This window comes from Patiria miniata, unplaced genomic scaffold (genome assembly GCF_015706575.1).
Source record: "Patiria miniata isolate m_02_andy unplaced genomic scaffold, ASM1570657v1 HiC_scaffold_7, whole genome shotgun sequence".
Taxonomy (NCBI): Eukaryota; Metazoa; Echinodermata; class Asteroidea; order Valvatida; family Asterinidae; genus Patiria; species Patiria miniata.
In genome coordinates, this window is record NW_024037074.1 from 46563889 (window position 1) to 46583970 (window position 20082).

General features: G+C 41.5%; 1 protein-coding gene across 1 annotated transcript; it reads right to left on the reverse strand.

The window, feature by feature from the left end:
• Positions 1-253: 253 nt before the first annotated feature.
• On the reverse strand, positions 254-18616 carry LOC119746367 (integrin alpha-9-like). Its single transcript, XM_038223274.1, has 25 exons — positions 18105-18616; positions 17519-17649; positions 16574-16680; positions 15932-16082; positions 15136-15240; positions 13623-13712; positions 13321-13463; positions 13074-13211; positions 12664-12769; positions 12016-12110; positions 11454-11584; positions 10941-11092; positions 9621-9775; positions 9177-9296; positions 8724-8806; positions 8006-8150; positions 7160-7264; positions 6534-6697; positions 5589-5892; positions 5073-5180; positions 4529-4687; positions 3834-3947; positions 3305-3409; positions 2463-2588; positions 254-1653 (listed from the first exon to the last, which is right to left on the reverse strand). The coding sequence occupies exons 1-25, from the start codon at positions 18275-18277 to the stop codon at positions 1558-1560; spliced, it is 3306 nt and encodes a 1101-aa protein (XP_038079202.1). The 5' UTR covers positions 18278-18616; the 3' UTR covers positions 254-1557.
• Positions 18617-20082: the final 1466 nt, after the last annotated feature.

The following is a 20082-nucleotide window of genomic DNA, read 5'->3' on the forward strand; positions in this document are numbered from 1 at the left end:
AAAATATGGGGTAAAATCATTCAAAAATCGAAGGTTTTTGCCCAAATCTTCAAAATATTGCGTGTTTGAGTATTGATTGGTGCTCCTCTGACTTCCAAAGGAATTTCTGCATTGTTTGGAGAAAAGTCAATTTTTGCCTTAACAGGTGTACTATACCAAAGAAAAATGCGCTAAAATTTGGGCTAAAATCAGTCAAAAATGTGATTTCCCCCCTTCCCCGATTAATATCAAAATAATTACAACAAAAATGTACTTTCGTTTTCAAAAATTCTTTATTTTCATACAAATCTGTGATATAATGGATTGACAAATATTAAAATATGTTTCTCTTGCTTCATGATTTATGTCTGAGATGTTTGCAGAATTTTTTTTTACCAAAATTTGATAAAAATGCAAGGTTAACCCCCTTGCAATGTTTTCAATTTTGGCCGGAATTTTTTGAAAAATGAAATCGCTTCAAACTGCTGTAGAGATACTTCAGAGTTCTGGACGGATGCAAATATCGCATCGAAAAGTTTGCCTAAAGTCAGCTTAGAACAGTAAAGAGCTAAAACGTTTCTTCCAAATTCTCCAACTTTATATGCTACTATGACTTTTAAAAGATTATGCTGACTTTGCATTATTCTAACGGTCATAAAGCTTTAATTAAATTATTTTTTTTCTTACAAAAAAGCTGAATAATTGAAAATATTTCAGACAATTTAATTATATGAAAATAGCAAAAGCATTTACAAGTAAAAAAAAAAGAGCACTTTAAGCACACTGATTAACAGGATCACAATTGACAAAATCTGATTACATTTTGCTCCTGTTTGACAGGATTTCGACAAAACAAAACAGTGATTCTTTGATTATATGTTTATAAGCATAAAAGTCACCCTTCTCTTTAAATACAGGGCGAGTAAGAAAAAAAAAGGAAACCCAAAATTCAGGACCATTTCTTCATAAAGTTCTGCATGTGGGACTTTAGAAATCTAGGATATGAAAGCCCAATTAATAACCTTTCTTTTAGTACAAGGACAATTCAAATCACTCAAGTAATTCTCAAGTTACGGAATATTAAATACAACTACCGTTTTAAGTTCTGTCCCAGGATCACAAAAAAAGGTGTGTGTTCTTTCATCAAAACAAAAACAATTCACGCACATCCGTATGTGAATCGTTTCGTTTTGCTGAAAGAACACTTACTTCATTGATGTATCAATTTTGATTGCTTTTTTAATAAGGACAAAAAAGGCATTAAATCGGGTCACTTTCTTTTTTGGCTCGCCCTGTATAGCTTTATCAAGAATAATTTGTCAACAAGTGATTGATTTAATGGTCGATGCTCTGGTCTGGCTACCTGATTCCAGTTCCAAGTAACAATGACAAATTAAAAGGCATTCCTTTGTCTTTTGACTGGATTCAACTACGATACTGACTAAAGTAAGATGGAGTATATATCTCGATCGAAATTGCTCCAATCTTTGTAGAATTTCACAAAAAGTCTAATTGGCTTCTTGCTCTACAGCTTCATTTTTTTTCTCTCTCTTCGTCTTGGTTTGCTTCCTATTCAACTCACAGAAGTTTGTCTTGTTGCTCTGCGGCATCGGCCTCTTCCTGCATCAGTTGTCGCTTCATGCCCTCCACTGTCTTCCGCTGGAAAAATCCCAGCTGTGTAGTTTTGAAGAAATTAGGGAAAAACATCAACACCGTACAAGCTGCGATACTGGAGTGTCAAATCCTTACATCTTTGACATCCTTACAAAAACATCAATGGTAACCCACGGCAAAAGCAATGGTATTCGAGGGTACTTCTACATTTCTATGGTTACCATTAGTAGTAAACTCCTAGCTTTGATTTGAGTTTATAGTCTGTGATCAAATTACATTTTGGCCATATCTGAAGGCTGAAAGCTCCAGGGTCCAAAATTAAGCAAGAACTCGTACTTATAGTGCGATGGGTCACCCCTTGCAGGAGTTATGTGCTGTCCTCTACAGACCATGCACACAGGAGACGCAATCATCTGTTATATGACCTATCTCAACCACTCAAACAACCAACAGAACTATATGCACACATGTACAAAATGGCATGACCCAGGACAGGGTTCATGGGAGTACGGGGCTGTATCGTAAGTCCGACGCCTCATAAGTCTGAAATTTCGGAATTGTGAGGCATCAGATTTATGCGGCATTGGACTTAGGGATTCGGCCATCATAGGTCCGACGCCTCATAAGTCCGACGCCTCATAACTCCCACACTGGACAAACGATGTTTCAGACTAATGAGGCATCGGACTTATAAGGGAAAAACGATGGTTCGGACTTATGAGGCGTCGGACTTATGAGGCATCAGACTTATGAGGTGTCGGACCTATGAGGTGTCGGACCAATACACGGACCCCAGGAGAACAACGCTGCCCTCAACAAGTTTATGTGCACACGACATAAAAAAAACACAATGATTCATCATGACTCACCTTAGCCATCACAGCGACCACTATAACCAACAGGGCTATACCCAGGCATGCACTGAACGGGATGACCCAGGGCGGGAGTGGCAGTTCCGTGGACTGGATCTCCTCAGCTGAGACCGTGATCTTAACCTGTAACAGACAATGACGTGATAAAGCCATCACATCAAGGTTCTTATGGATCTGTGCACAGCCCGTACAGGGCGCTGCAGCCTAGAATTCACTCATGACCACCTGGGACATAGTCACGAGTCCATCACATGTCCAGTCACAAGTAAATCACAAGTCCAGTCACAAAGTAAATCACAAGTCCAGTCACAAGTACATCACAAGTCCAGTCACAAGTAAATCACAAGTCAAGTCACAAGTAAATCACAAGTCCAGTCACAAGTAAATCACAAGTCAAGTCACAAGTTCAGTCACAAGCCCAGTCACAAGTAAATCACAAGTCAAGTCACAAGTCCAGTCACAAGCCCAGTCACAAGTAACAGCGGATGAACAATAGCAAAGGAATGTCTTTGTCGAAGCTCATTTGAATAGCTTGTGAGTTGAATTGGGACTGGAGGACTTGTGATGGACTTGCAGGGACTGGTGATTGACTTGACTACATCCCTAGTACCCATCCACCCTATTCAAGAGTGCTAGAGGTGGCATTTCTTGGAGCTCTCCGGCACTGAGGGCACTGTAGCCTAGCATTTGTGGGACTGGGGGTGGGGCACCTTGGGTACAGGAATTTGTCGGGGGAGGGGGGCCTGGAGGGTCTCCAGGTTACACCACTGGATACATCGTAGAAGCTTCTTCATACGCTAAATACTACCTTCAAGCAAAATGGTCCCTTAGCTACTTACCGTAGTCTTGTCCGGCAAGTGGCTAGCCGGTTGCGTGAACAGCCCCTGTGGGTCCTTGACCTCGACCGACGTGTTGGAAATCATCGAGACCAAACCAAAGCTGGACTGAAATGGAAAGAAGAAAACATAAATGAGGAGGTACAAAAACCTTGTCTTATTCTGCAAAATGTGGGGAAGGGAGGAATGGGGAAGAAAAAAATTATTGTTGTTTTGGACCAAGTAAAGAGTATGGCTCGATTGCTAAGGAACTTCTGTACAGTTATTTGAGCGAGAGGTGCTCAGTAGTTTTTGAGTTTGACCAAAAAGTATTGGAAGGGGAGACTTTCTTTTTTGGTTGAGTGTACAATGTAATACAAGTGCTATATCCTAGGTCCTTCCTCTACTGAGACTGTAACCCTACTGTTCCACTTTATTCCCTGACGATTCTATAAAACCACAGAGTGCAGGGGCAATTTTGGGCGGTACGGGGAGTAACAGGCAGGGCGGTTTAAAGTGGCACGTAAGGGGCCAACCACACACCCTGTCTCACCTTCAGGAAGGAGTATTTCCAGAGCCGTGCGTGGACCTCTATCACCGCACTGCTCCTCGCGGCCAACGGCTGAACCCGACACTGCAACATCACGCACTCTGCTGTTTCACAATTCTGATGATTACCAAAAATGGATTGAGAATTCAACAACGGAAGTTGTAGGTGGAGGGTGATGAGGTTGTGTCCCATCCCAACTCTTGTTTCGTCAGGAAAATTGGGACTGAGTTGTGGGGACTTTTGAGTTTCCAAAACAGGCAGGTGTGATGTTTTTCCAGAGAGAACTGAACATCGAGCTTAATATTGCTCATAAAATTAATAATACATAAATAACACTAACTGTACATTTATAATATGTATACATGTATTTATAAAGCGCCTTTGCCAAAGGATACAAAGCGCTAATTATTGCCCCTGGTCGTCAGGCAATGAGACCAGTTTCAGCAGCAGCTCAAGATCAGCGCATGCTGGTCTCTACCTTCACAGGTACCCATTTATACTCCTTTGTGGAGAGAAGTGTTGTAAAGTGTCTTGCCCAAGAACACAAGCACCACGTTCAAAGTCGGGGTTTGAACCCATAGGCCTACCATGGCACATGGGTCAAGCACTGTATCTATTGGCCCACAGTTGCTCCATGAATTGGCGAAAGACAAAACCTAATTTACATCCACAGAATTTCATAAAAAGTGGATACTCACAAATGTCGTTCTCAGCGTTCCGCTTTTCTTCTTGTCTGGTTTCATCTTGGCATCCGGATCGGCTGTATCTTTCGACGATGTGTTATAATGCTCCAAGATGCCTTGATATTGTTGCTTCAAGACGCTCTCGAGGTTACACGACTCGACGCCGTCTCTGCCCTGCAATGTCATGGACAAGGGACAAGTGTTTATAATATCATATGTGTGGAATTTGTCTTTTTATTGTCCAACACCTATTCAATGAAGGGTGATCATTGAAATATAAAAATTGCAACCTCTTTTAAAAGGGGGAAACTCATGGGCTTTGCTAGACCATTTTTAAGGAGGGGGGGGGGGGGGAAACGACGTTCAAATCCATGAGGGGGGGTACACCTGGCTAATTACCCTGCTGTACAGAAACAAATGGAAACAGACCAACAATTGTTCCTGACCACAAAAAATTAATTGAGGAGTGTCATCCCCTACAACTCCCTCCCCCCACCCCCACAGAAAAATTTGAAATGCCAGGGAAAACACTGAACTATCCAAAGCATTGTTAACTTACCTGGACTTCTGTGATGAAAAATAGCCAGTCACCCTCACGTGTCCTCCAAGGGATTGAGATGTTCACCATAGCGGCATAGGGAACACGACCGGGTCCCAAGTTGGCGATCTGATTGGGTAAAATATAAAAAAGTAGCATTTTTTAAATTGAACTTTTTATTTTATTTTTAAAATCCTCAAAGGCTTTCCGCTTAAAGTAGCATTCTTCTCGGTCTACTTTCTAGGAAGATGACTAAATGCCTTGGTCCAATTTCAATGAACTACAAAGCACAAAACTTTCTTTGTTAACTTACCTGCTCAGCAAAAATCGGCTGAGTACCAACCACTAGCAATGCAATAATACAAGACATTTCAGTTTGTAACCTGCTTTGCTAAGCGAAAGCTAATTGTGCTTACCATCTCCCAAGAAAATTGATCCTCAGTTTGGGAAACAGTACAACACTGGAGAAGGCCTGACCCGATATTAACTCTGCATCTCCCCAATGCAAAATAATTCCAACACATGAAGAAGACTGACCTCAAACAGCTGTGTAAACTCTGGCCCAATCTCCGTATCGTTAACTGGCATGTCGGAATTTTCATCATCGACATCCAGCTCTTGGTCTGGTTCGGGCGTCGCTAGCGCCATCGGCGAGTCTGTATTGTAGACGACGCCCCTGTCCTGCCCTCCCCCGCCCGCATCGATGACTCTCGGTCGGTCTATGGAGGATGAAGACATACGGACGTCTCTAAGGTGTCGGACGGTCTTTAAGATGTCTTCCAAGTACTGTGCTAAGTTGTCTTTGTCTTGCTTGTACACAAGCTGTTCAGGAGTGGATGCCCTATATCAAAATAAGCAATATGAATGAAGTCTTTCAAAGACAGTAAAGATACAAGAAAAACAACTTTAAAAAAGGGAAATAAATGAGTAGCTTGCTTTTAGAGAGTTGGACACTATCTTACAATATTAGTACGGCAGATTGGCGATGGGATTGTGCCTTTTATGATAAAAGCATGGCATTTGGCACACAGTCAAAGTATGCAATGAAAAAGATATTTGGCTATATAGGGCCATCACAGATTTGTCCTTTGAAAACAATAATAGACTAACAAGAACAATGGCAGCCATTTTGAAAATTGCTTTGTTATTGAAACCTTATTTTTTCAAAGGAGGCACAATTTTAATGTTGCGAGTGGGGCACTAAAAGTGCTTTCGAGGGGCAGTTGTCCATCTCGAGAAGGAATCGCGAGAGGAGCACTATTGTTTTTGATGGTCAATTTTCCATCTCAAGAGGGGCACAATGTTAGTTTTGCGAGAGGGGTATTTGGGCTTTCAAGGGGTAGTTTTCCATCTCAAGAAGGTGCACAATCTTGTTAGTGCGAGATTATAAGGCTGGGGCACATTATGCTAACTCGACCCCCGGTGTGACCTCATGATCACGTGATCTTCTGCAGCCAATCGCTACCGTTCTGTCATACTTACCCATCCATGGTCACGTCTGCCTGTATAGTGACCGGTATGCTGACCAAGGCTTCGTTATTGTCCAAGTCCGACTCGCTGCTGCTAGTGGACAAAGACAGCGACACGTTCAAGCTGGTTTGGCTTGGCGCCAAGTTGCCAATGTCCATTCGTACTTGTAGGAGTACCTGTGGAAAGAAGTTTACGATTTCTGCTTTTTTCTAAGTTGATCAGGAATGGTTTTCGTGTAATGTTTGTTTATTCGTTATTTTGTTTCCTAATAAGTCTAAGGCCTGAGGCAAAACAATTAATAAAAAGTTTCATAAAGCAAAGTTATCAGTCATCAAAATAAAGCAACAAGTTTATTTTCAAAACAACTATTCTCATTTGTCAGGAAAAGCATGGGAAGTTTTATGTGTTTAAAGAAATGCACTTTTCAATAAAATTAATCAAAAAGGGATGTCAAATAGTTTCATTTATTTACGAGGAGTAGAAAGTTGCACAAAATATGTTCCCAAGTAAAATTTACGCCACGGGACCTTTAGGGCAAAATAACATGGTGAAGTGGTTAGCAGGCTTGGCTTGGTTTTAGTTGGTCCAAAGTTTGAATCCCACATCTGCCACCATTTTTTCCTCATCCCACTATATACCTTGCCGTCACTTCTCAATGGATTCCCGATGTTGCAGTCGATGTATGGAGAGCTGCCATCCTCCAAAGACACTGGTTCACACTTCACTCCGATCCTTTCTGTGGTCTACAACAGTGATTCATTAGGATAAAAATAATCATAGATCAGATCTTCTTGGTTTGTTTGAGAAAAGATCCCACATGGACCAAATAAGTTGGGCCCATATCTTGCACGATTCGCATCTACAAACATCTAACCTAAAAAAAAAAGATAAAAATGTTTTTTGAAGGCATTCAGTACCATCTACTGAATAGAGTAATGGGTGATTCTTGAGTTCCTCTTTTCTAAGACAAGATAAGTTTGCGGTAGCACCATGTGAATAAATCTCTTTTGTGAGTATGTGTGGTTCTGAAAAGAACCACAGTCCCTCCAGTTCTTTTCAGAACCACACATACTCACAAAAGAAATTTATTCACATGGTGCTACCGCAAACTTATCTTGTCTTAGTATCTTTCCACCATGTAAACCTTCAAATCTCTTCCTCTATTCTAATCTTAAATGTTATAATCTGTTGTGAAGCTATTTACTCCCTAAAAATACCCCAATAGTTATAGTAGAGAATATTTTTTTCAGTAGTAAGCTTTCTATACATGCCAAGATTCAAGATGGTGATGTGAAATAAATATATTCAAATTGAAATTAGTTAACAAAAAAACACAGTCACAAAAGTTGGTCCAACTTTTCATTCTGTTGTCTGTATTAAGGCTTGATAGAATGGTACTGTCCCTTTTGCATGTTGAGCCACCATACTCATTTATTCCTACTCTTCCTGTAACCACACAATTAGCATTTCGTTGAGTTCCTTACCGTGATGGTTTCCACAGCCTCGTAGACCACATTTTCCGGGTGCGTGATGACCAGCCTGGCCTGATGGGCCTCTTCCCCCTCGTTGGATATCTGGACAGTGATGAAGACGCTGGCATCTGCTCCCAAAAAGATCTCCTCGCGACCACTGGAATAAGTATCGGCAGAAACATTACATAAACATTTGAAAAATGCCTTTTGAGTCAAGAGTAGCTTGCGGACAGCAATCTTATTTTTGCAACCAGTTATTAAAGTACCGATACTTGTAGTTCACAAACAAGAGTGTGAATTAACATGCTAACTGCATTGCCTGAAAGCACGGGTGTCAATCGGTGGAGGGGGATATCATATCGTTTTTCACCCCCCCCCCCCCCCCCCGTCACTTTTGTGACCCAAATAAAAATGTTAACCTACATTTGATTCTAAAGCTCAGAATGGCTGATTGAATGACTCCAACTCGAACATGATGTTTGATAAATGATGATCTTTTGCTCCAAAAATATTGGTAAAAGTGGTCAGAAATTGCCTCAGATCGCACTACAGAGCTTCTAAAATCCAAATTTTTGGGGGGTCCTTAAGCGGGCCCTGAACCCCATGCTGTTAGGGCTTCGCACTCACATTAGTTTTGATCAAGGTATGTCCCCCACTTTTGAGAAGCGATTGACACCCTTGCCTGAAATGATTTTACAGGAATGTTGTCTTTCTTCCAGACTTTACAAACCTTCGAAGGCTGTAGGAATAATTGACAAACTGTAGCTCTGCTTGGCAGATGTCATCCGCTCCGCAGTCTCGGCCAAAACCAATCTGTGTGTCAAAAAATCGGACGGGATTTTTGAATAACGAATCTTCATGACCTTGACCTACATGTATGTAGATGAAACACACACAAAAAATTGTGGCAATTGCAAAAATTGTGAACGGGTGTACATATAGGGAGAGTCAAAGAAAATTTGACCTGGATTAATTGTCTATAGGTGATTGATAAGCCAGCTGTGCCTACCACTTGCCTGCTTTTGTCTGGTGACTGAATTTGACTAGTCACAGTGCTTGCTTACAAATATGATCTGACTGTTGGTGACCAACCTGTGTAAAAGGCATGGCAGGGGAAGAGGATTGATTTTTTTTTGACTGTCTGTGACTGTTCAGACAGCAGGAGGGTTGATGCCATTCTTACCTCCCTGTGGATGCCACTCATCGACGATGGGCTCAATACTGGTGCCATGGGGGACCCATCGTCATGGAGACGGTAGGAAAGCTCAACGGGGATCGGATTCAGAAAATCCTTTACAAAGTTCTAAAACATGAAAATTAAAATTTATGAAAAAGTGAAAAGCATTAATGCTTGTGATTGACACGTGATTGACTTGTGATTAAATAACGATGACTTGTGATTGACTTGTGATGTCTTCAAGTATGACTGACGTGTGATTGACCTTTGCATGACTTGTGATTGACTTACGGCTGAATTATGATCGACTTGTGATTTACTTGTGACTGACGTGACATCAACTTGTAATATTGACTTGCAATTGACTTTATTACGATCAATTTGTGATTGATTTATGATTTACTTATGATTGACATATTGTAACTCTCTTGTGACTCAGGAGATCTCTACCTTGACGGTCAGCGTATGATTTACACATTTTTGGATACTGTTATCCAATGAGGTTGTCTCCTCAATGCGTGAGGCAGAAACTGATGACCCAAAGTAGACTCTCGACTGAAGAATGGATGACACCTGGTTGTCAGCCTCCAGGGTGTACACAACACCTGCAATAAGACAGAAAGTCACAAAATGGATGACCCATAAACACCCGGATCTTGGGAACCATAGACACCCCATGGGATCTTGGGAATCATAGACACCCCATGGGATCATGGGAACCATAGACATTCCATGGGATCTTGGCGACCATAGACACCCCATGGGATCTTGGGGACCATAGAAACCCCATGGGAACTCGGGAACCATACACCCCATAGAATCTTGGGAACTATAGACACCCCACGGGATCTTGGGAACCATAGACACCCCATGGGATCTTGGGGACCATAGAAACCCCATGGGAACTTGGGAACCATATACACCCCATGGGAGCTTGGGAACCATAGACAACCCATGGGATCTTGGGAACCATAGACACCCCATGGGATCTTGGGGACTAGAAACCCCATGGGAACTTGAAAACCATATACACCCCTTGGGATCTTGGGGACCATAGAAACCCCATGGGATCTTGGGGACCATAGAAACCCCATGGGAACTCGGGAACCATACACCCCATGGGAGCTTGGGAACCATAGACAACCCATGGGATCTTGGCAACCATAGACACCCCATGGGATCTTGGGGACTAGAAACCCCATGGGAACTTGAAAACCATATACACCCCTTGGGATCTTAGGAACCATAGACACCCCATGGGATCTTGGGAACCATACCCACCCCGCGGATTTGGGGAACCATATAGACACCCCATGGGGTCTTGGCAACCATAGACACCCCTTGGGATCTTGGGAACCATAGACACCCCTTGGGATCTTGGGAACCATAGACACCCCATGGGAACTTGGGAACCATAGACACCCTATGGGATCTTGGGAACCATAGACAACCCATGGGATCTTGGGAACCATAGAAACCCCATCGGATCTTGGGAACCTATGGCTATACCAAAAACTAAAAATCTACAGAAACAGATCTACAGGGAGTATAGGGGGTCTAAAAAAGGAAAATCTCAAAGAAAAAAAGCAGCAAATGCCTGCTAACACCCCGGCCCTCCCCTCGACAGCAAAACCCTAAGTTCTGGGCCTGCCTCTGACCTATAAGGATTCTACAGGATTCTGTGACAGCTTTCAGAGTTGGTATGAATTTGGGAAAAGTGGCTTGCTCAAGGACACAACATCCTGAATGAACAGCAAATAAGGCACTCACTTTGTGAGGAGCCTACGTTGATGCCGTGGTACGTCAGGCATACGATCACCGTGGACCTGATGGGCTTTTTGCTGGTATCGCTAGCATTGCGCATTATCAGGGTTGCTGGAGACAGGACCATCGTAGCTTGCATGTAGACAACTGGCTTTGTCCTAAAAGAAAAAAAGAATCATTTGCAAGTCGATAAAACGACACTGAAATTCGATAAAAGAAAGAAAACACATACAGTATATAATCATAATAAATATTCAATATTAGGTTTTTGCCCTTCACCGACGTATATAAACACTGTACACTCACGTGTGTTACCTTCCGAGTGAAAGTTTGAAAAAAACACTCGGGTGGGACTCGAACCCACGACCTCCTGCTTTCTAGTGCAGATGTCTTACAACTTGAACTTTCAATCGGGAGGTAACACACTGAGTATACTATGTTTATATGTCGGTGAAGGGCACAAACCTAATATTGATCTACATCACTCCTACGCAAAATTCCATCTTATGATATTTTTACCTGAGATACACTACTGAGTCGCTTAGATGTGCACCAACAATCAGATCGGGATACTGGTTACCATCTAAGTCCAGACTACCAGCCAGGGAGTAGCCGAAGCTAATCAGACCAAAACTCTTGCCGGGTATTCTCTGCAGAGTTTACGGAAATTTGTACGGTATTAAGAAATTCTTTTAAAAAAAAAAATTAAAATTGCGGACCCCAAACAAACATATCAATAAAGTATGAGAAAGTAGTTCGAGAATGGTTCAAGAATAGTTCCAGACTAGTTCAACATAGTTCCCAAAAAATAAGCAGTTTTCTCAATGTTGTTAGAAATTTCCATATGATGATCGTACTTTTTCAAAGTTGTCCCTTTTTTCCTATTAAGCAGTGCATTTGTAAAAATTTCCCAATATTTTCTAAAAATAAGTACTCTATAAAACATAATTTGCCCCAATAACAAAAATTACTTTGAAACCTTGCATGCAAATGCTGTACACGTGGGATGTAGAACTCACACCATATTATCTTTTCAAAAAATATTTTAAAAAAAGTTTGAGAATGGAAAAGGAAAACACACCTGCGAATATTTAGGATTGATGCCGTAGCTTGCCCCATGGTAGATGTACACAGCTCCACTCATTTCATCTTCATATGGTGCACCAATCGCAATATCTAAATATAAAACAATGTAAAAAATAGCCATGTGTTCTGAATGCTAGTCGCTTATTCTCGTCGCTTGCAAAAGCAACTTTCTGAATAAGGTTTGAAAAGCTGAGTTTCTACAAGTTCTTTTCGGAACCAATTCATGACAAGTCCATTTTGCTAATTGGTAAAAAACTACTTAGTTATAACTTCATTCATTCTGGTTTTATCAAAAACCATAATGAGCCTGCGAGTCGTGTTCTCTGGAATCCTAATGCCCCTCACCGTAGAGGTCGTCCCAACATGACCCTGAAAACAATGGTCGATTAAGAGGAGTTTTACATGCACAGATGCATATAACGTTGGCTCTGTGCACGTACAATTTTGCCTGTACATGCAATATTTCTGTTTTTCAGCCCATGCGTTTTCAAGAAAAAATGTCAGTTGCGAATGTAACTTTTATTTTCTAAATTGACCCCTGAGCAGTCCATCTCTTTCCAACACTAAGCTTGACAGGGACTAGATGGGCACAACTCATGAAGTCATCACGAAAGTGAATGAATAGATAAACGATCAAAAATACCTGTGAAATAGTCTTTATTCAAGTCTCCGACAGTCTCAACGGCTGAGCCAAATCTTGCTCCGATGGCGTTGGAACCTCGTAGTTTGCTCCTCATCTCCAAATTGCCCTTGTGAACAAAAAGACAGAAAAAAAGCTTAAAATGTCAAGCTCATTAAGGACATTGGCCATGCCTCAACCCTTCTGAGATTTGATTGGTTGAGTCCCTTGCTGACTCTCCTTTCCCTGTATTCTGATTGGCTTAATTATGTAATTCTTTAAGGTCATGGGTTATTTAAAGTACAATCACACATGGGCCTTCTATGACTATCAATCCACTGGATTGAAGCAGCATTCAAGGTAAGGCTACAACGGAATCTCTTCTTACTAGATTTTGCCGTATGTCTTGAAGCCTGTTTCAGACACAGACTTACCATTCCATCGTTGATATAAACATAGACGCATCCTTCGTCCTGATTGGTGGAGTAGAGCGGGGCACCGACCAACAGATCGGACCACATATCATTATTCAAGTCCACTGCTTCCACACTGGCTCCAAAGTATGTGTTTACCTGCGCAAAGAAAGGCAAGTTCATTTTTTAGGGGTGCCAAAACAAAAAAACAGAGAACTATATCTGTAAAAAACTGGAGCAAGATGAAACATCTTGATGAAAAACTTACCGGTTCTCCAATCAGTTGTGCCACGACCGTCTGTTGCACTACGTCAAAGATGTAGACTGCACCTATATCCCGGTATCTCGGTGCACTGGTTACCCCCTCGTTGGCCGAGGGGCTTGAGAAGTGGCCTGACGACATTGAGTAACCTGTGATTATCAAAGAAAATGTGTCATCTGTTTGAGACCTGTATTTCTCAATCACCACTGCTCTGGGATAGTTGCGTTGATGTTTTCAACAAACGTGAAAATGCCAGGGTTAGAGTTTCAACTTTTGAAAGTCAAGATGAAAAAAAAAACACCACTCACCTACAGATGGATATTGGTGATTGCTGATGTAATAATTCCAAATACCAGAAAAGTAGTTTATGTCATCTCCATTCACAGTAATGACAGATCCTGTATTTGATAAAAAATAAAAAAAATTTAAAGATGACTTGAATTGGCCCAGTTGGTGGGCAACAGGTCCGCAGACCACAGAATTTTGCCTTTCCCCCCCCCCCCCCCCCCCCCCCGTGATGCATCTCTGTGTTTTTAAGTTATAAGCTCAGTGCATAAGTACCCCTCACTGGTAAAAAAAAAAGGGAGAGTTGGGGAATAACCACTGGCAGAGACATTCCAACGCATTGCCGACGACGCTTGATGCTCACGCGAAGACGCTATGGCTATGTCCACATTTAGAATAAATATAAGTCACGCGTACTTCCCGCTATGCATGCACGAACACGCACGTTTGTTTATGGTGCAAATCAAGGATTTTCTATTGTTCCTCTTCCCTTTTCATTTGTTTATACTCTAACTTTTTCGCAACAGCTCTCATTGGTTTTGCACACGTTTTCTAATCGAGGTCGTCCTCGATTTGGTTCCTGTCCTCAATTCATCGATGATGTTGCACGTGTGTGTCCTCGATTTACACCATAAACAAACGCCAGTAAACACACGCGAGCAGTGTGTCCTGTCCATGGGGATGTTAAAAGTGGTTCAAAGTGCCCCCTCTTGTTGGCGCACGGAGCCCATTGGTTGAATAAATAATAAGAATAATATTATGAAGTATCAGGGGCGGATCCAGGAATTTTTGCAGGGGGTGGGTCAGGCCCGTCAGATTTTTGTGTGTCTGATTGTTGCGGACAGGCAGACATAATAGGTAATTATTATTGCACGTGTTGTAGTCGAGTATTTTTGTCCGAGTACCGAGTACTGCCGAGTACTTAGGTTGCCGAGTACGAGTACAAGTACTTGTACCTCCGAGTACAAGAACGGGTCTCCGAGTACAAGTACGAGTACTTACGAGTACCAGTACGAGTACTCGCATTTCCGAATCCGGCCATACGGCAAATGGTTCATTGTGCGTAATTTGTCCAGGCCCAGTCGACCGATATACAGACCACTCACGGCTAGTTGTTAAATGTGTTTGTCCGGACTTGCACAGAAGAAAATCAGGAAATCTCGATTTCTCAACACGCCAATCAACCATTTCAAACTGAAAGTATCGATAAAACAAGGCCATGGTAAGTGAAGCTATAACATATTTTCCCCGAGTACTGCTATTCGAGTACGAGTACTTTGCTGCTCGAGTACGAGTACCGTCATTTCGAGTACGAGTACTTTGACATTCGAGTACGAGCACGAGTACTCCAAAAAGAGTACTCGAGTAGTACTCGAGTACGAGTACCGAGTACGAGTACTACAACACTGATTATTACTATAATTGTTATAACAATTTTTTTTGGGGGGGGTGTCAGAGTTGGGGGGGGGGGGGAATTTGAACCTGAGTAGTTTTAAATTGAATTCAAGCAGGATCACATCATTTTGACATGCTTACCTCTGTAGTACATGGCCCCTGGTGCTCCCAGTAAGAGTGTCTGTCCGTCAACTGCATACTCAGCACTAGCGCCACTCAAGCAACGATACCAGTCACTGCTTCTCTCTGCCAACACAATCAAACAAAATCGGTTGTTGTTTATACATTTTCTCCAACATGAATTTTAACTTTTTAACTTTTATACTTCTAGACATTTCCGTTAGACTCACTGGTTGGTTTAGAATCTGTGAATGGGAGCGCGAAAGCGTCAACACAGCGCACAAGCGTGCGCGTTTGCTATATTACTCGTCGGTTCTGTAAACAACCAAGTTTTTTCCGTCTTTTCTCAGGAACGGTAAAAAAAGTTACCCTTCAACCAGATATTTGGAATAAGTATAAAGTAAACATTCAAAACATGAAATTTTTGGAGATTTCAGGCAGTAATGCCCCTTTAAGCACCCATCTTTAGATGTTCAGCATGTTTGGTGCTTCAAACGAATAAAAATTCACAAATGACAAATGATCTGCCCTACCCTTAAGGAACCCCTTCACACATGCACGAATCCAATACGGCTTCTACATGGGTCAGATGCTCTACACGGGTAAATTTTATCCTGGTCAAGACCAAGGTTGAGCTCTTAGGGGGCAGAAAATCTACAGCCAATCCCTGTACAAGCTGGTGTTAGTGTGAAAAGTTTTGCTTGTCATTCATGTCTGGCTAGAACTAGGTTCCACTCACAGTGGACCAATGTTGACTTCAACATGGGTAGGCAAGATGATAGTGAGAAAAAGGCCTCTCGTACTTCAACACACCTACCTAAAATGCAGGGCCTGATTTTCTTCACAGAATGTCTTTCCAGTCTGGCATTGACCTCGTAGCAGATCCCCCTAGGATACAGGAGGATTGCACCCACCTGGTAGGAGTAGTGGGTAGCATGGTCTTGATTTATCCATCTATGACCGCAAACCTGTAGCAAAATGACATCAGTTGTAAGCCAAATATGGCTCATCACGCAGGAGTTTATATCTCAGTTTCCATGGCTTGCCCAAGGACACAAAATATGACCAGGAGATGGATTCGAACCCCTGACCCTCTGATAATGAGTCGAAAATCCTAACCACTATAGGCAACACTCAGGCCCTTCGCCAAGGGGGGGGGGGGGCCTGGTGGGGCCGGGCCCCCCATGGCGAGCAATTGGCCCCCCCAATGGTAAAAGCCATACATGTGTGTTTTTGTAGTTTTATGATAGTGGGCCCCCTAGTTGGTACTATGACCCCCCCGACGCTCAGGGCTGGCGATGGACCTGGCAACACTCCTCACAAACTCACCTGTTTTCTTCAGTTCTAGAAATGGATGGAAATTGAGTGCCACAAAATTGGGCTTCACACCAGCACCATATAAAATCAGTCACAGAATGGGGAGGAAGCTCGAAAATGAAAACAGCACTTAGCAACTTACGACGACTTTCCCATTTGGACCTGGTTGCCTGGTGAGCGCCATGCCCAGCAGCTGACCATCCTTCTTGTCTTCAACGTCTCGATATGAAAAAGTATATTTCTCATTGCCTGCAGGAAATGACAACAGAGAGCAGGTTTTGATGAAAATGCAGAAATCGCAGATCACATGTGAAGACGTTAATCTGTCAAACTTCATTACTAAGTCTGTAGATTATTTTAGTCTGTCAGATTACAGAGTTGTTCTGTGGGGTTGCAGATATAGTCTGTCAAGTCACAGACTAACTTTGTCAAATCACAGACTTAATCTGTCTGATCACAGACTTGTCAGGTCACAGACTAATAAGTCTCTCAGATCACAGACTTAGTCTGTCAAGTCACAGACTATGTCAAATCACAGAGTATAAATCAGTTGGATCACAGACTTTATTGTACAGTCACAGACTAATAAGTCTCTCAGATCACAGATCTAGTATGTCAAGTCACAGACTAACTATGTCAAGTCACAGACTTCATCTGTCGGATCAAAAACTTAATTATAAGGTCACAGACTAATATTAGTCTCTCAGATCACAGACTTAGTCTGTCAAGTCACAGACTATGTCAAATCACAGACTATTAATCAGTTGGATCACAGACTTTATTGTCAGGTCACAAACTAATAAGTCTCTCAGATCACAGACTTAGTCCGTCAAGTCACAGACTATGACAAATCACAGACTTAATTGTCAGGTCACAGACTATAATAAGTCTCTCAGATCACAGACTTAGCCTGAGTAAGTCAGAGACTAACTATGTCAAATCACAGACTTAATCTGTCAGATCACAGACTTAGTCTGTCAAGTCGAGACTTTTGAGTATGTGTATTGAACTAAGTAGTGTAACAACACAAGCAGCACTCTTAGACAAGGCTTTTTGTTAAAAAAAAAACATTAGATAAAAGACGCACCTTCATTGTCCAGACACACTTGGTCACAACTCCCGCCCTCTTGTGTCGGCTGACACTTATAGAGCACCCCCGGTGGTCCAGGCAGGTTAGGCTGACAATCTGAGGTGCTGTTTGGCGCACCAACTAAAATCCTTTAACGTGAACAAAAAACAAGTTTTAAACCAGAACAGTTCTATCCATTCTCGGTTCTTCCTTTTTCTTTTCTAATTCGTTTTATGTAAATTATATACCTCCCCTGCTCCCTAAAATAGTAAACCTCAATTTTTCTCAGTTATAACTCTCTAAAGAACTTGTTCGATGATATATTCCTTAATTTTATTTTCAAAGTGATAATTCTTGTTCAGTTCATTTCAATTTTCTTGTGTTCACTTTGGACTAACAACAGAAAAAATTTAAATATATGCCATTTCCAAATTAGAGATATTTATTGCAAATTTAAAAAAAAAAATATGTGCAAAGGGAACTATAAGAATCCGTGTACACTACACACTATTACTAGATTTTTACAAACATTGAAACAGAGAAATGAATAATTCTAAAATCTTAACATCTGTCTCAGGAAATCATTATAAAATGCAAGACTCACGAAAACTCCCCATCGCTCTGATGTCCCAGGACCGACAGTCCAAAATATGATCCTGCTGGCCCGTCGAAAGTCCTGACGTGACGAACATCAGCATTGATGTTGAAAGCTAAGACCCAAACGGATGTCTCGCAGATTAGGCCCAAGGCCGCAAAGTATAAAACGAGACTCTTCATATCTTCAAAAAATTCTCAAATTTAAAATGTCCAATCCTGAAGTCAAATCAAGTTGTTTTTATCAAGTGCACTTTATAAATTTGGAAGTGATCCACAAAGTGAAATCATCAAACGATTACAGCGTTGTTACAAACGTTTCGGCCTGCTTGCTTGGATCATCTTCAGAGGAGTCCTGCTGGTTTATCGACTGACTGAAAATGATCTTGTCCCATGAAGACACGCTCGAGTACTTGAACAGGAAATGAGCCTTTTTCACGACAATGTCACAGAAACAAGGAAAGTTCGTCTGAAGCGATGGAGCAGACACATTATCCTTTGCTAATATATCTATGTTTTTGTAAGATATCATTTGGCACGTTTCCTGCAACAGGTTCTGTTACTGTCTGTCACTGACCTACAGTGACACAAACTTTAACGGACCAATCACGAACGATCTACATGTGGGACAGATGGCTCGGTGATCATCTGTTTAGAGCAGTTGTAATTGTAAATAGTCACTGATTTTGTTTGGTATTGTTCTGTTAGTTTTGTTTATTTGTTTGTTGAACTTTTCCTGGGGGGGATTCAGGAGCAATCAGGCAGCAAATTGTGCATACCAGAAAGTTGTTATTGCGAGTTAATCTGTTTTGCAAAGCAAATTTAAAAGCAATCATTTGTAACAAATTCTCTTTATATTTTGTGACTCAGAAGCAAACCACTAGATATGCATTCAAGTACGAAAGCTGTTTTCAGTCCAACATTCCGAAACTGCGTGGAGCCCCCAAAAAGACTTCTGTTTTGCAAAGCAAATTTAAAAGCAATCATTCATAACAAATTCTCTTTATATTTTGTGACTCAGAAGCAAACCACTAGATATGCATTCAAGTACGAAAGCTGTTTTCAGTCCAACATTCCGAAACTGCGTGGAGCCCCCAAAAAGACTTCTCTTTGGCGAACTATAGATTTAGCTCGAGTGCGAAATAAAGACTTTTTGTTGTTGTTAAATACACCAACTACAGTGCATTGTTTTGTAGGGAGTGATTCTGATGCGCTGATGAGCAAAAACAGTAACGTGAAAAGAATGTCTACGATAAAAACCAATAGTGCAATTCAATCAGTAAATACTGTCTGATGCGCTGATGAGCAAAAACAGTAACGTGAAAAGAATGTCTACGATAAAAACCAATAGTGCAATTCAATCAGTAAATACTTTCTTGTACATGAACAAAAACACATGCACAAATGTTGACTGAATTTACTTAGAAAGGAGTGTTTGAGACATGAATTTGAATGTACCGGTATTTGCATGGGACATGGGGTCAAACTCAACTTGAAAAACATGGGAAAGATATTACATGTACAATTTTTGACCCCAAATTTTGATTCTTTTGTGGTGTGCCACAATTCATAGACCATGTCTCCTCTATTTTACCACAAAAGGGTTACAACAACCGAAAAAAAGGAAATGATACAAAGAAAATCAACAAGCCTTGAAAACAGGATATCTGGTAAATGGGAAAGTTTTTGTTCTCCAAGGCTCCTGAAAAAAACAAACCGAATCACTGGAAACACGAACCGAATCACTTCCTATGAATCCGCTGGCACAAGCAAGAACCATGAAGTTGACAAATTTTGTTCCACAACTGGATCCCAAGTTGGTGTGCAAGTGGGCAGTTACATCCTACGAGGGTTAGCGGGGGAATCCCCGAATTACTGCAGGGGAATATGAGTCAAAGGGTTTTGACCTTTCAGATCCCAAAACGGATGTTTTACTAGAGGGAGGGAAATGGTTAACCTCAAAACCGGATTCGTTACATTCATCTCCT